At 49.5% G+C, this 15947-nt stretch overlaps 1 protein-coding gene across 4 annotated transcripts in view; it reads right to left on the bottom strand.

Annotated features, from left to right (window-relative positions):
• Window positions 1-247: 247 nt before the first annotated feature.
• The window catches only part of CAPN3 (calpain 3), a 43361-nt gene continuing 27661 nt past the window's right edge, over window positions 248-15947 (bottom strand). For 2 of the 4 annotated variants that reach the window (XM_084776374.1, XM_084776375.1), the window contains exons 8-21: window positions 15639-15716; window positions 14543-14703; window positions 10663-10832; window positions 10373-10384; window positions 9587-9795; window positions 8001-8037; window positions 3028-3105; window positions 2698-2755; window positions 2549-2613; window positions 2067-2135; window positions 1848-1926; window positions 1564-1680; window positions 943-1001; window positions 248-660 (exon numbers count right to left, since the gene is read on the bottom strand). In XM_084776374.1, coding sequence (XP_084632500.1) covers window positions 634-660; window positions 943-1001; window positions 1564-1680; window positions 1848-1926; window positions 2067-2135; window positions 2549-2613; window positions 2698-2755; window positions 3028-3105; window positions 8001-8037; window positions 9587-9795; window positions 10373-10384; window positions 10663-10832; window positions 14543-14703; window positions 15639-15716 — 1219 coding nt within the window. In that variant the 3' untranslated portion in view covers window positions 248-633. Of the gene's footprint in view, window positions 661-942; window positions 1002-1563; window positions 1681-1847; window positions 1927-2066; window positions 2136-2548; window positions 2614-2697; window positions 2756-3027; window positions 3106-3213; window positions 3861-3889; window positions 4004-8000; window positions 8038-9586; window positions 9796-10372; window positions 10385-10662; window positions 10833-14542; window positions 14704-15638; window positions 15717-15947 lie in introns of those variants that run through there. The other 2 variants (XM_084776373.1, XM_084776372.1) reach the window with 2 other exon arrangements.

The following is a 15947-nucleotide window of genomic DNA, read 5'->3' on the forward strand; positions in this document are numbered from 1 at the left end:
TTGACTGGCCAGCAAGCCCACAGAATTCCTTTGTCTTTGCTCTCCTGTACCAGAATTACAGGTGTAAGGCTTCATGCTTGGCTTTTAGGGTTCTGCATTGGGGTCCAAATGCTTACGTAGCCCTGTATCTACTGAGCCATCTCCCTAGCCCCAAACTAGGTCTCTGTGGAGATGATGCATGATAGTTTAACTGGGAGACATTCAGCCCACGGTGACTGAAATACGGTAATAAAGGAAACAGTGCAGCCAGCCTTGTGTGTGCCTTTATTTAGATTGCTTTTTGCAGAATGTAGTCATATTTTTTTCAGATACCCCAGAGTATCAGCCCTGTTAACCCCAGAGTAGACCCATCCTAAAGCTGGCAGAACTGAGTGCAGACTCCTGTGTGAGTGAGTGCCACTTGGCAGGGGCTGTGGACAGCCCTGTGTAAGCTAAGTGGGCAGTTTAGAATCCGCAGACCTCCCAGGTGGCATCAGGCTGTGCACCAAGACTTGGGGCAAAGTGGAAAAGGACCATGAGCAGAAGCCCCGTGGGCTCGGTGGAGGTGCGGCTACTGGGTTCTCGGTGGTAAAAGGTTCTAGCTGTGTCGGATTGGGTTGGAATCTGGTTGATCTTGCATGAGGCCTGTCTGGCTCAGGCATACATGGTAAGCTGCAGCCACTGAAAAAGGAAACCGCAAGATCAGTACAAAAGCAAGCAGGGGGTGCCCATCATCCCTAGGGATTGCTTAAAGTAATAAAAACATTTAAAAAGAGCAGCCTGCTCCTCTTCCCTGGATCTTTCCTAGGAAAGTGCAACAGTGCAACTTTGGGGCAAGGCTCTCTCGTGGTGCGTGCGCCCCGGGAGTCACAGTCTTAACTGGGCTCACGGGGTCCGGTCTGCCTCATTGGCTCCACCTTGGGCTCTACGGTGCAGAGGATCTACTGTGCTTGTTCCCCTTACCTCAAGAACATTCAGCTTGATGATTCCATCTCCGTCCTTGTCAAATGCATTAAAAGCTCCTGGGGGAAGGAAAGCATAGGCCAAAGGCCAGTCACAGACCCTTTTTTTTTTTTTTTTTAATCACCTCCCATCCTTTTTTGGGGGGGAGCTGGTGGCTTAGCTTGTGTTTGCTTTTTTAAAGAATGTGTGTGTGGGTGCATGCCACAGAACACATGTAGAGGTCAGAGGGTAACTTCCATCCACTTTATGGGTTTCAGCCATTTACCTCAGGCCACCAAACCCACACAGCTGAGTCATCATCGTGCCAGCCCTTGTTTTATTATTGAAACAAGGTCTCTCCATGTAGCCCACGCTGGCCTTGAACTCATGATCCTCCTGCCTCTCCTACCTAACTGCTGGCCTCACAAGTGAGCCTCGCCTGAGCGCTGTCCTCCACACACATCCACGCAGAACGTAACCAGCATCGCTCCCCTTTGTCTTGGCCTTCAGAGAGTGATGGCTGATACGCAACCTCAACCTCGGGGGCAGAGAGTAGGAAGTTGCCCGAAGCTCTTACTGCCGTGCTATACCATGGCTGAGGGGCTGGAGGCTCCTGAGAGCTGAAGGGTAGCCCTCACTTACGGAACATCCCTTCCAGCCTGACGAAGCAGCAAATGAAGCTGTCAAAGTCGATGTTCATGTGTTTGTCCGCGTAGCGCATGGTGATGATGTCATAGAGCTGTCTGTTGAGGTGGAAGCCTTGGAAGGGCAGGGAGAGGAAAGGAGAGTGAAGCTTTCAGGCTGGCTGTTTCCCTGCCCTTGGCCATGGTGGCCTGGGAAGTGACGGGAAGTGGACTCTTAAGAGGGTCTAGTCTCCCACCCTCTCCTGTCCCCAGCTCACAGGTCTACATGTTTCCCCTCAGCACCTGCATCGTTGACTGCATTTCGCATCTCATAGCTATTGATGGTGCCGGAATGATCTGTGTCATAGTGCTTGAAGATTTTCTGAAAATACAGTTTGAAGGACAGCAATCACACACCTAATCCCAAGATAACCCTATCCATCACTCCCACATCAGGCTGTCATCCTACCTGCCAGGCTTTGCAACCCTGTCCATCACTCCCACATGAGGCTCTCGTCCTACCTGCCAGGCCTTGATCTTTTTCCAGAGGTGATGGAACTCTTGAAGATTCAGTCTCCCAGAGCCATCTGTCTGGAGGATGGATGTCAGGGACACAGGAACATAGTAAAATCCCCCTGAACTAGGAGGGGCGGCTAGGTGCCGGGAAAGTAGTTAAACCAACAGCCTCTCCCAGGGCTCCTGACCCCAGGTTCTATCCTTACCCTCCCTAATTAACCAGAGTTCCTGCCATCTCCATAGCTGACGGAGCCTTCCCCTAAGAACAATCCTTGTTTGGGCAGGATTCAAAGTCTGTGGTAAGAGCTGGAAGCGACCACCAGTCACAACCCAGTATATCCTTCCCTGACCTCTGCCAGGCCAGCAGCATCCAGAATTGTCTGAGTCAGGATCCCCTCAAGCCTTGCCCTAGGCATGGACACCCTTAACTGCTCCCTTGGCCCCGTGAGCACACGTCAGAGGGTTGGGGACAGTGGCTGCAAGGATACATCCATGAGTGCTATCATGCTTCGGCAGGACTCGAGCGTGAACCCTTGTGTCTTCAGGTCCTTGTCTGGGGGGATGGAGAAAGGTGAGGAGCTGCTTTCAGATAGCTGGCGCCCCTGCCCATCCCCCACATCTGGCGCGAGTCGCTCACGTTTGTTCACCACCGTGTTGAGGACGTTCTTGAGTTCATCTGCACAGATCTCCATGTCCTGGGGGAGGGGAGAATGGTGAAGGGCCGAGCAGTGGGTGGGGCAGAGGCCTTGTGAGACAAGCCCCAGCTGTCTGAGCACGGTGGGCTAGTTTCTGCACCCTCAACTCTCCAGAGGCTCTGAGACACCCAGTGGTTGTGCCGACCCCAAGCCCAGAGGCACAGGTGTCTGATGCCACACACATCCTCTGGCCCTCCCAAACCAAAATGACCTCTGTTAAACAATGAGCCACGGGAGGAGGTGGGATCCCGGGCCAGGAGAGAAACACGTACGTCGCCTGCAATCTGCCTGAAGATGTTCCTGAACTGCTGCTGTTCCTCGTTCTCCTGGTCCGTGTGACCAGGCCGAGCCTATATGGGGACACAAAGGAGACTGGTTCACAGAAAGCAGGCCTCGGCCTCCCAGACAGCCCCCACAAAGCGACAATAGCTGGCACAGGGCTCAGGTTCTCAGTCTACCTGCTGAGCCAGAATGGAGATCCTCTTGGCTTGGCAGCTCTTTACTGCCTGCCCCGTTGGTTCCGGCACCTCAAGCCAATGTGCCGGCAGCACCCTCAGTTCTCCGCCCACTCACTTCAGATAGATCTTCCTCTGCTATTTTGAGCTTGACTTCCAGCCAGGTCCCCCATCCACCTCTGTCTTTGTGGCTAAATCTTCAAAGGCCCCCCTCCCTCCCCACTTCATGGGGACTCCTGGATGGAGGTTGTGGTCCCAGAGTTCTGCAGGAGTGCATGCTTGCAGTGAGACCCCACTTTCCTGCCCCCTCCCCTGCCAACAAGTCTGAATGAAGACAGAGTTGAGCCTCGCTCCCTCCAGCAGGCTTGCCTCAGCCTTTGTCTCCCCAGTCTGTTCTCTTATTGCCTTGGCTAGAAAAGCTCCAGTGGGCTGGGCTCAGCCTTTTATTCCCATCCAAGGCTGGCTTGGTGCGGGCAGCCTACATTTACCCAAGAAGTACCCCCCCCCCCCCAAAGTTCAGAGGAACTTGCTGGGAAGAAGTCAGCGAGATGATTACAAGCCCCTTGATGTTGAGGAGACCCTGCCCCTATGGGAGCCACCATAGCCCCTATGGACCCCAGAGCATAGCAGAGCCTCCACTGTAAGCTAAACTCCCCATCCATGCCACATGCTCAGAAACCTGTGGGGCTTTCCCTTGTTTATCGTCCCCCGCTTTGCCTTTGCCCTCCTCTGCCTCTTGGTCCACACCCAGCTCCTTGTTGCTGTTTGCTCTGTCTGAAACGAAGATGATGGGCTGGGAAGGGAAAAGATATGGGGAGGGCAGGAAGGAAGCAAAGATTACAGGCTGACAGATATGAGACAGTCTTCCCCTGGAGTAGCTTTGTCCAGTGAGGAGGAAATGGTTCAGGCACTTGAGTCTCAGTTCAAGCCCCATCTCTGCATGGACAAGCTGCATGACTAGGGAAGAGATGCCAAGCCTTTCTGGACCTTGCTCAGTGGTGGTTGGGCGCGGTTTTGTTCAGGGCTGAGTCTGTGTAGCCCATCATGAGTATGCCACTATATCTGGCTTGAACCTCAATACTTTCTCACTTTTATTCATATTTTTAAAAATTATTAAGTGAGCCAGGCATAGTGGGAGGCAGAGGCAGGTGGATCTTTGTGTGTTCAAAGTCCAACCTGTTCTACAAAGTGAGTCCAGGACAGCCAAGCCTACACAGAGAAACCCTGTCTCGAAAAACCAAAAGAAAAAAATTAAAAAGAATAAGTGTTGTGTAGGTTACCGGGTCCACTATTTTACACCCAGCCAATTTCTCCTAATGAAAGAACAAAGTAGTACGTATAAAAACACTAAGAATGCTGAAAGCATGTGATGTGATCAGTGATTTTCAAACATTTCTGTGGATTTGTTTTCAAATGGAAAAACTCCCAGAAACTCAGTATAAAACCCACTAAAAATGAGGCTGTTGAGGTCCATCATGGTGGCATACAACTATAATATTAGCAGAGGGAATAACCACAAGTTTATAGTGGCCCTAGCAGGGAGCAGGGCTCCACTCCTTCAGTACCCAAGGAGCCTCTCAAAATGCTTGGTGGCATGGCTCCCCTGACCAGCCCTCCCCTCAGGTAAGAAATACCTTCATTGGCTGTTTACTCTGTTACCAGATACTGGAGCTGGTGAACCCTGATTTTCCTTCTGGTTGGCCCTTTGTGGGGACCAGATGGATTAGAGATTGTCAAACTGCTGTGCAGAGACGGAAGGTGCTACAGAAGCAGGAGGGTTACTTTAAGGCTATGTTCATGCAAGTGCACAGGCTACAGAAGGGCTAGAGAGCGGCTGCCATGTCCTGCCCATGCTGGTGTGGTGGAAGGCAGCGGGGCTTGGGGCCAAAGCGCAGACAGCCTTAGCAGTCTCAGCCAAAAGAGCAGCCTGACCAGGGAGTCCCCACTCTTCTTCCATGCTGATTGTGCAGGTCACCCAAGGGGACACGTGGCAAAGCAGCTCTGCCAGATTTGGCTCCAGGAGGCTCCTTAAGCCCCAGTTTGTGGGGATCTCAGAACAAGCAGCGGTGACGATCTGAGGGGACCAGGGGGCAGGGTATAGCCATGGGGCATCTCTACCAACCATGCATTTACAGACTCACATGCAGGTCGTGACAACACATGCGTTGGAGTGTAAGGGGCACTAGAGAAATAAGGACAAGAGACTGGTCTCGGGGTAGACATATATGGTACTGGTTCCAATGTCCCCACTTGTTTGCTGTGTGCCCTTGGCACTTCACTTCACTGCTCTGAATGTGAACCCTCGCTTTCAAAAAGAATAAACAAGCTGGATGTGGTGGCGCACGCCTTTAATCCCAGCACTCGGGAGGCAGAGGCAGGCAGATCGCCATGAATTCAAGGCCAGCCTGGTCTACAAAGCAAGTCCAGGACAGCCAAGGCTACACAGAGAAACCCTGTCTTGAAAAACAAACAAACAAACAAAAAACCCCAAACAAAAACAAAAAACCATAAGCAGTACCTACCTTAAAAATAGTATTCTATGGGGCTAGTGGGGTGCTACAAGCACATCACATGGCATATGTTCAGTCTGGTCTGGACCAGCACCCATGCTAGGAGAACCTTTGTGACACATTCCCAGGACCACTGTAAGCACCACACCTTGTCTGATGGCTGTGGTATTTCAGAGCCCAGACTCTGGGGAACCACCTGGCTCCAGTGCTGCTGCCTATGTCTCTTTCTGGCCACGTGGTCTCAGGAAGCCTAGTTTGTCTTCCTTTTCTGAAAAGCAGGACTGCTAATGGAACCACTGCCCCGGGATCGCTGTGGGATTGTGGTGATACAGACAAGCACCTGGAAGAGCACCCATGCCAGCAGAGCCCCCAAGGAGAGGAGGAAGAAACACATCTTACACACGCCACATGTGTACACACACATGCACATGTTACACATGTGTACACACAGGCATGCATGGACACATACATGCACAGTGCCCTGCCCACTCCCCCTCTTACACCCACCTTGTTTTTTTTCTTCTTCTGTATAGAAAGGGGAACAATAAATGAGGAACGGGTAAAAATTAAGTTTCTGGGATGGCCAGTGGCTCAAGGCTCTGGGGTCCAAATATTGTGATTAATTAGAGCTTAAAAAGGTATGAAAACTAATGAGAGGGCTCCGTGGGTAAAAGTGCTTGCTACCAAGGCTGACAAGCCAAATGTGCCCTATGGGAACCACATGGTAAAAGAAGAGAACTGAGCCGGACCTGGTAGTGCACGCCCTTAATTCCAGCAGAAGCAGGCCAATGGCTGCAAGTTCCAAGTCCAGGACAGCCAAGGCTACAAGGAGAAACCCTGTCTCAAAAAACCAAACCAAACCAAACAAAACAAAAGTAAAATTGGTTACTAAAATGTGACTCAGTCAAACCTGTGTGAAAATGAGTTTGCCTCAGGAGATTTTGTTTTAATATTTAGGCAAACACTTAACAGGGAGATATAATATGGGCTTCCAGGTTTGGGGCTTCTTTGGTAAAATTGGAAGGTTTGGCCTTGACACTGGGCCTGCTATGTCCTATGGCAAGTCAGCTGAGCCACTGACATTGTCCCTTTAGCACTGAAGCCAAGTGTCGTTTTTCTTTTTTCTTTTTTCTTTTTTTCAAGACAGGGTTTCTCTGTGTAGCATTGGCTGTCCTGGAACTTGCTCTGTAGACCAGGCTGGCCTCAAACTCACAGAGATCCACCTGAGCCACCAGGCCTGGCCCACCAAGTGTCATTTGAAAGCTGTTTACAAATAAACTTACGTAGGAGCCCTATGCTGACCAGCTGTACACATGTGATGTACGGGCTCCCGTGAACCACCCTCCTCCCCTTTTTAGGCTAGAGTAGAATCCAGGGCCTTGTGGATGTCAGGCAAGCATTCCAAACTCAGCCACACTCCCAGCCCATGACATCTTGAGTGTGTAACCCCTGATGCATCCAGCATCCATAAGATGAGGAAGAGCCAGCTGCACCTGACACTGAAATGAGACGTGCAGTGGTCAGGAAAGCACCTGGCTCCCGGCACTATCGGCAGCACACCTGAAACTCCTCAATCCACACCCCACTTCCATCCCACAACACACACGTGCGCTCGCTTCTTAGGCCTAAAAGTGGGAGAATCTGAACCTGAGTTCTCAGCCACCCTTGCCTCTGGAAATGCAAGGAAGCCATTTAACCCTACTGAGCCACCACCTTCTCAAGTAAAAAGCTGAGGTGACAGCCTCACCTGTTTCTCAGAATGTTCAACAACAACAACAAAATGATGTAAGCCACACACGTGAAGGATGCCTGGAAATACCCTTGTGGCGCACATGCTACATCAGGCATTTCACGTGTGTGAGCTTATTGATTTAAACCCCACAAGCTCGGCCAGGACATTACTGTTATCTCCATTTTGCAGAGTAGAAAACAGAGTCAGAGAGGTTCTGTAACTTGTCCAGGCCACCAAGGTGAGAGGTGAGTGATCCACGTTCTGAGCCTGGGTCCTCAACCTCGTGTATTTCCTTTTCTTTGTGTGAGAAACTGGATGGGATTCAGCCTAATAATCTAATGTTAGCACCCTTGTCCTCGGGCGCTAAGCCCAACTGCCTTCCTCTAATTGATAAAATGCTTTCTCCTCCTGCACCACCCCCAACCCAACCCAACCCCCAGCCCTGGCCCCCAGCCTCTCCCCACCACCACCTGTCCCCTGCCCCCTGCCTGGGCTGGGAATGTGACAACCCTCCCTATCTTCTCACCTCTAAGAGCCTAACCACTTACCACTGGCCGATCCACAGAGATTGTATTTTCAGCTTCCCTGGGAAAAACACAAACATAACTTGTCTTAATCCCCCCCAGAACAAGCAGGAATCACACACACACACCTTTTTTTCTTTGTTTGTTTGTTGTTTGTTTGTTTTGAGACAGGGTTTCAAAACCCAGCCTGTGGCCCTGGCTGTCCTGGACTCACTTTGTGGATCAGGCAGGATTTGAACTCACAAAGATCCCAAGTGCTGAGATTATAGGCATGTGCCACCATGGCTGGCCACATCAAAAATGTGTTCAGGCCACATGGCTTCTTTGTGGTCAAGTTGAGACTAAATCTGAAAGAATCCTGGGACTTTCACTCCAGGCACCAGCCTCATGTAGACACCATTCCCAGAAAAGCCCAGGCACACAGCTACTTGTCAGTGTTGCCGCAGCTCCCACAAAGCACTGCCCAGCCACCTTAGAACAGGTCCCGCACCTCTTCCAGGATCAGAACTCAGGCAGGCGGGGTCCATCAGTGCATCTGCCACCCAAGGCAGAGATGGAGCCTTGCTGGCTTCTCGTGGATACCAACCATCCTCACTGCCTTGTACACCCACTCTGTGCTTTATTCTATTGCTGCTTACCATTCCTACAAATCTAAAATGTCACAACATATGTCCCTTGTCCCTGGCCCCTCCAGTGTTGAGCTCCATGAAGGCACTGAGTTCCTTCTGTTTAATTCACTTCACTATCCCCGGAGCCTAGAAGAGCACTTGGACAGACAGGTGCTCAATAAATATCTGCAGGATAAATGGAGTGAATAAATGGTTTGTGGGCTGCTGTCTTGCCATGGGGCTGTAATTGCAACTCCTTGGGAGGCTGGGGCCTCAGGAGGATCAAAGGGTTGAGGCCAATCTGTGTGAGTTCAAGGCCACCCTGGAAAACTTAGTTAAACCCCATCTCAAGGGCTGGAGAGATGGCTCAGAGGTTAAGAGAACTGCCTGTTCTTCCAGAGGTCCTGAGTTCAATTCCCAGAAACCACATGGTGGCTCACAACCATCTATAATGTGATCTGATGCCCTCTTCTGGCATGTAAAAAATATACAAAAGAAGAAAGAAATGTAAACAAAACAAAACAAAACAAAAACAAAAAAACCCTGTCTTGCAGGGCATAGTAATGCACATCTTTAATTCCAGCATGCAGGAGGCAGAGGCAGGTGTATCTCTGTGAGTTCAAGGCCAGCCTGGTCTACAAAGTGAGTCTAGGACAGCCAAGGCTACACAGATAAACCCTGTCTCGAAAACAAAAACAACAAACAAACAAACAAAAAAAACCCCAAAAAACAAAAAAGCCCTATCTCAAAGAAGTAAGATGAAAGCCATGGCAGAGTGCTTGCCTGGCATGCACGAGGCCTCAGGTTTAATCACCAGTACTACAAAAAGTAATCAAACAAGTGAGGGAAATGGAGTCATGGCCCCAGAGTGAAGCATGGCAAAGGCCAGTGGGTGTGTCCCAAGAGCCCCGAAGGAAATTGGTCCAGCTGCCTTCTGGCTATAGGTTGGGCCACATAAGTGACCTCTTAGAGACAGGTGGGGAGATCCAGACTGGTACTCACTCGGAGAGATTCCTCTTTTCAGAGAAGACCCGGAGGATGAACTCCCCCTCCTGATGGGGCTCGTAGGTGGAGGGCACGATGACATACTCGCTGGGGGGCAGGCGGAAGCGCTGGGACACCTCCCGCATGTTGATGTAGGTTTTGCTTCTGGCCTTGGAGGCGTTGTACAAGAAGAAGTCCTTCTGCAGGTGTTGCTTGTTCCCGTGCATCTGAGGACAAGAGCCCAAGAGGACCGAGGCCCTCGGGAGGGTGGCATGGACCTGGTCCCCTCCAAGGGCCCCTTTCTAACATTCACAGTCTCTGCCTACTCTTCTAATTGCTAAGGCCTCAAAACACCACAGAAACGACCCATCTGGCGTCCTCTTCCTTTCTTTGTGATTCAGAAATGAGAGTCAGGTCTATGCTTTCCCTAGATAGGGCCACTCACCAGAACCAGAAGATCCTCAACTCCAAATCTCTCAGGCTGACAAGTGCCCCAAAGACGGGGAAGGACTTTGACTGGATTCTGAAGGAGGTGACTCTCCTATCCTAGGAGGCAGCCGCCTTCAAATGGGTCTCTGTGAGTCTATACTTACACGAGTGTGAAAGAGTGAGTGTGTGAAGGTTTGTGTGTTTGATGGGCAGGGTGTGTCCTGGTGGAAGGGACAAAATGTGCATTATGGGGTATGGTAGCCTCCTCGAAGCCTTGCTCACCAACCCTACCAGGAAGCTTCTCAGGGAGCCACAGACAGACTTAGGACCCCAAGGGGTGCTGCACACCACGGCTGGCAGCCGCCACTGCTATACCTCTTTGGGAACCTGGAAGCAAAATAGAAAAAAAGAGTACCTCTGATGTGAACGGGGTCCAGAGTTGCAGGAGGGAATGCCAGCAACTAGAGAGAGAGACTGTAGGCTTGAACTCCTGCTACCAACCTGCCAGCCCCAGTCCTACCCACCGCACCCGTGGCTTTTATGTTGGTTACAAACATGTGTGGTCACCGAGGACCAGGAAATCCAGAGGGCCCTGCTGAAAACTCCCAATTCCCCCCCACTGGAAAGGTGCGTTCCCTGTGCTGCAGTTGGTGGGGTCTTCATACCTCGTAGATGGCGAAGCCAATGGTGAAGAGGTTGGCCCCCAGCTTCCGGTCCTTGCGTCGATTCTTCTGCATCAGAGCCACCAGGAAGCTGCAGATCACCTCAGAGTCATCGGGGTCATCATCCTCCTCCAGGAGCTTTAAACGGTACTGCGGGTTGGTCCAGAAAGTGTCTGCGCCCCGGGGAAAGGAAACATGCATTCAGATATGCCTCTTGGGAAAAGGGCCAGGAAGGAAAATGAGACAGGGAACCTGCGACCGCTGTTCCCTATGTGAGGAGTTTTCTCTACGTGGGTACGGGTGCTTTGCCTGTGTGTGTGTCTATGCACTGCATGAATGCCTGGTTCCCATGCAGGTCAGAAGAGGGGCACCACGTGGGTGCTGGGAACCAAACCTAGGTCCTCTGCAAAAGCAATGAGTGCTCTTTACCACTAAGCCATCTGTCTAGTCCCCACTAAATGGATTTTGACTTAGAATTAGGACAGAATTCCTAGAAATTTCTGAAATGGCCCTAAGTTACTGCTGACAATCTGTACTACTTATTTATATGAATGTAATTCTCAAGATTGACAATTATAAAAACATCCATCAATTCCAAAAAATGTTGAAGATGCTCTGTGTTTTACAGTATCTAATATCCAGCAAGATTTAAATTTTTGTATAAAATTAACAAGTGCTGGCATGGTGGCGCACGCCTTTAATCCCAGTACTTGGAGGCAGAGGCATGCAGATGTCTGTGAGTTCAAGGCCAGCCTGGTCTAAAAAGAGAGTTCCAGGACAGCCAGGTCTATTACACAGAGAAACCCTGTCTCAAAAAACAAAAACAAACAAAAAAGTAAACAAGTACATCTATCTCATTAACATACAAATAAGTGATAAACTTATATGTGCACTAACAAACTGTTTTAAAATAAAATAATTTATTTTCTTTTAATTTTTTGAGACAACTTTCCTGACTACCTCCTGAGTGCTGGAATTAGAGGCATGTGCCATCATATGTGCTTTATTCTGTAGGAGGCGGGGGGGGGGGGGGGGGGGAATTGAACCCAGGACTTCATGCATGCTAGGCAAGCATACTATCAACTGTGTTATATCCGTAGGCTCACAAGTAAACCTTTAAAAAATATGGATTTATGTGCTCTATTTGTATGAGTATTTTGTATATATATATATACATACATGTGTGTGTGTGTGTGTGTGTGTGTGTGTGTGTGTGTGTGTGTACCACGTGCATGCCTGGTGCCATGGATCCCCTGGAACTGAAGTTACAGACAGTTGTAAGCTGCCATGTGGGTACTGGGAATTGAACCTGGGTCCTCTAGAGGAACATCCAGTGTGCTTTTAACCACTGAACCATTTCTCCAGTCCCACAAGTAAACGTCTTTTTTTTTCTGGTACAAGAACTTTATTTCATATCTGAAATAAAGACAAAAGCCCTCTGTCTTTCTCAGCCAGCATGAGACACAAGTTCAATCATATACATCTGTACCACCAGCCATAGCACTGGACCCATGTGACAGCTTCAAGAATCATCTTGGTTTGTAAGAGAGTTCTGATACTATTAAGTTGAGATTTACAAGTGAGCTTCTTAAGGACTTATTATCAGTAGGTGTTTGATTTGCATACCTATTTTATACACTATATACCCAGGGGTATGTAAAAATTGGTCATTGAAAAGAAGTTACATGTAAAAAAGTTTAAGAGCCCTACTCCCTACTCCAGACAACTGTAAGATGCCCTGGGTCTAGGTGCTTGATTCAAGCATTTGTCTAATTATTAATGAGTGGGAGCCCTACCCTTGTGCAGGCTGGTATTGTGCCAACTTGACACAGGCTAGAGTCATCAGAGAGGAGGGAACCTCCGTTGAGAAAATGCCTCCAGAGGGTGGGGCTGTAGGGGCTGGAGAGATGGCTCAGAGGTTAAAAAAGCACTGTCTGTTCTTCCAAAGGTCGTGAGTTCCATTTCCAGCAACTACATGGTGACTCATAACCATCTGTAGTGAGATCTGGTGCTCTCTTCTAGCATGTGGGCAGAGTACTGTATAAATAATAAATCTTAAAAAAAAAAAAAAAAGATGGGGCTGTAAGCAGACAAGCCTGTAGGCTGGATTCTATGCGAGCAAGCAGGTAAGCAGCACCTTCCGCGGGTCTCGGCTTCAGCTCATACTTCCGGTTCCTTCCCTCTGTGAGTTCCAGCCCTCACTCCCTTCAGTGATGAACAGTGCTGTGAAAGGCCAAGTGAACCCTTTCCTCTCCAGGTTGCTTTGGTTGTGGTGTAACCCCACAGCAATGGCGACTCTAAGGCAGCCTGTCTACAGAGGGGATTGTGTGGACTGGATCCCCAATACCTTCAGGCCGCCTCCTTTCTGGGCTTTCACTGTCTTTACTGACAACTTTACTTTTTTAGCCGATGTTGTGAGTCTCTGGGATCTGGCTTTATGCTTCTCCTTTGGTTCTATCTATGCTGTTTCCCTAGGCATCTGACACACTCCACTGTGTGTGTGTGTGTGTGTGTGTGTGTGTGTGTGTGTGTGTGTGTGACTTCTATGTTCTTTCTTTTTTCTTTTTTTTTCTTTCTTTCAGTTTTTCGAGACAGGGTTTCTCTGTGTGGCCTTGGCTGTCCTGGACTCGCTTTGTAGACCAGGCTGGCCTCGAACTCACAGCGATCCACCTGCCTCTGCCTCCCGAGTGCTGGGATTAAAGGCGTGCGCCACCACGCCTGGCTCGTTCTTTCTTTTTTCAAGACAGGGATTTTCTGCGTAACTCTGGCTATAGACCAGGCTGGCCTCGAACTCAAAGATCTGCCTGTCTCCTTGAACACTGAGATTAAAGGCGTGTGCTACAACTGCCTGGGGTGACTCCTACTATCTAACTGACCTCTGCATTCCAGTGACACCTGAGCTCGCTTTCTTGTCTAACTTCCACCCTCTCTCTACCACCCTTTTCCTCTCATTTATTTACTCTTTCTCTTTGTTACAAAATACTGAGTTTTGTGTGTATATGATGTATATATGTTTGTATGTGAAAGGTGCATGCATGGCATAGCATGTGCATGGAGGTCAAAGGGCAACCTTGAGCATCAGTCTTCTCCTCCCACCTTATTCAAGGGTGTCTGTTCAAGGGTGCTGGGCTGACTGGCCCCTCAGCTTCTGGGTATTCTCCTGTCTCCCTTTCCCATCTTCTCACTGTAGATTACTGGGATTATGGACACAGGAATTACTGTGCCTGACTATTAAGGGGGGGGGTCTGGGGACGCAGACTCAGTTTATCAGGCCAGCTCGCCCGTCATTTTTGAGTTTTTATCATATAACTAAGTCTACTCTAAAACGTAGGTGACTTCAATCCTCTATTACAAATCTTTACCTTGATAATCAATAGGCACCTCAGACTTCTCATGTCACAAGCTAACGTCCTCTCACTGCAACTCCACAGCCAACCACACCAACAGCAACAATACCCACTTTTGCCCTGTGCAACTTGTATTACACTGTGGACTCCTCCACCCAGGTCATTACACTGGGACCCTTGGTATCACTCATTATTCCTTCCCCTCCATCTCTGAAGCCACTGACTCGGTCAGGCTTTTAGCATCTCTGCCATCGACTACTGCAGCAGGTGCCAGGCCCTCAAGTATACCTTGGACATGATTGACATGGTGTTCTGACAGTTTCCTGCTTCACCTTTGCTTCCGGCAAAGGTACCAGGGAGCTGCTCCCTGCTCCCTGTTGGAGACTCCTCTGCATGGCTATTTCCTTCCTTAATGGGGAGGCTTTAATAAGACAGTGCATCCTTAAGCTTAGTACAGACTCAGTAAATGGTAGCTAATATTATTCTGCCTGGACTGAGTTCGGCCTAGACCTTCCCCCATGCAGACGGTCTCCCACCTGGGAAGTTGCGGCAGCCTCCAGCAGAACAGCCCCTCACCCAGCGGCCCTCATTTACAGACACTGTCCAAGTCTGAAGTTTATCAGACTCCAGGGCATCGGCTGTGAGGTTGCAGATCTCCAGCTTTGTGAAATGGTAGACAAAGTCATCATATGACATCCTGAGAGGTTGAAAAGAGGAGAGGTCTCACATAGGCTGAGGAAGGGAGAATTCAAGGGCTAAAACAGTACAATAAAGTCCCCAGAAGACACTGATGTTGTCAGTTTGCTTGTTCACTTGCTTTTGAGAGGCAGGATTTCCTGCCTCTGTCTCCCAAGTATGTGATGGACTTACAGATGTGTGCCTGGCATTAGCATTTCTGACATATCTATCCCCAAACTATTACAATGTCTTATAGATATGACTCCTTATTGTCTTTGATGACAGAGAGCTGAAAATCAATTCTCCAAAATGTTACTGTGTGTTTCACCATCACCAGGCACATTTTAGGCATAGGGAAAAAAATATGTCATTTGGGAAAGGATAGGGGTTTTTTGTTTGTTAGGTTTTTTTTGTTTTTTTTTTTTAGACAGGGTCTCTCTGTATTAGCCTTGGCTGTCCTGGACTCGCTTTGTAGACCAGGCTGGCCTTGAACTCACCTGCATATGCTTCCCAAGTACCGGGAGTAAAGGCATCCTCCACCACACCCAGTAGGGAAAGGATAGTTTTAATGCTAATGATATCACAAATAAATACATCTGGGACCTTTGGGAATCATAGGCATTGTAAGGGACATTGCTGAGAGTCAGGAGGCTGCCATGACCAGAATAAGGCTGGCACAGGACATCAGATTTTAAAAAGCCGCTTGGTTTAGAAGAGAGCCATGGCAGAGCCAGTGCCTAAGGGTAGCTGGAACAGAAGCTACCACGTGCAGGCCTGGGTCTGAGCACAGTCACTGCTATGACCTGGCACTCCCCCCCCCCCCGCCCCCAACCTCATCTGTGCCAGGCCCTGAGTCCCAGTGGGAAGACGCAGCCCCGATGTGCCAAAGGTGGAACTGGGTGGCTTCTGATTGGAGACTGAGGTCTCATCTCCCTGCCTGGGTCGTGAGCTTACCAGAACTCTCCGTCCTCGGTGACCTGGTGTTGTAGACGGGCCTTCTCCTCTTTGTCTACAAAGCTCCAGTCCTTCCAACTGGTGGGAAAACGGAGGGATTAAGGGAGGTGAAGGAGGAGGGGGAGGCCTGATGTGGGCTGGGTCCGAGAATCTCAGAAATACAAAGTTGGATAAGGCCATATCCAGACCACTGCCAGTAAGAGGCATCACAACACAGCTCCAAGCTGCTACACTCAGTAGGAAGGCCTGTAGTCGATTCCCACCACTGACAATACTAAGACCAAATCCTCGAATGGGCTCACAAGGGCC

Source organism: Acomys minous, assembly GCF_964271855.1.
Source record: "Acomys minous genome assembly, chromosome: 3".
Classification (NCBI taxonomy): Eukaryota; Metazoa; Chordata; class Mammalia; order Rodentia; family Muridae; genus Acomys; species Acomys minous.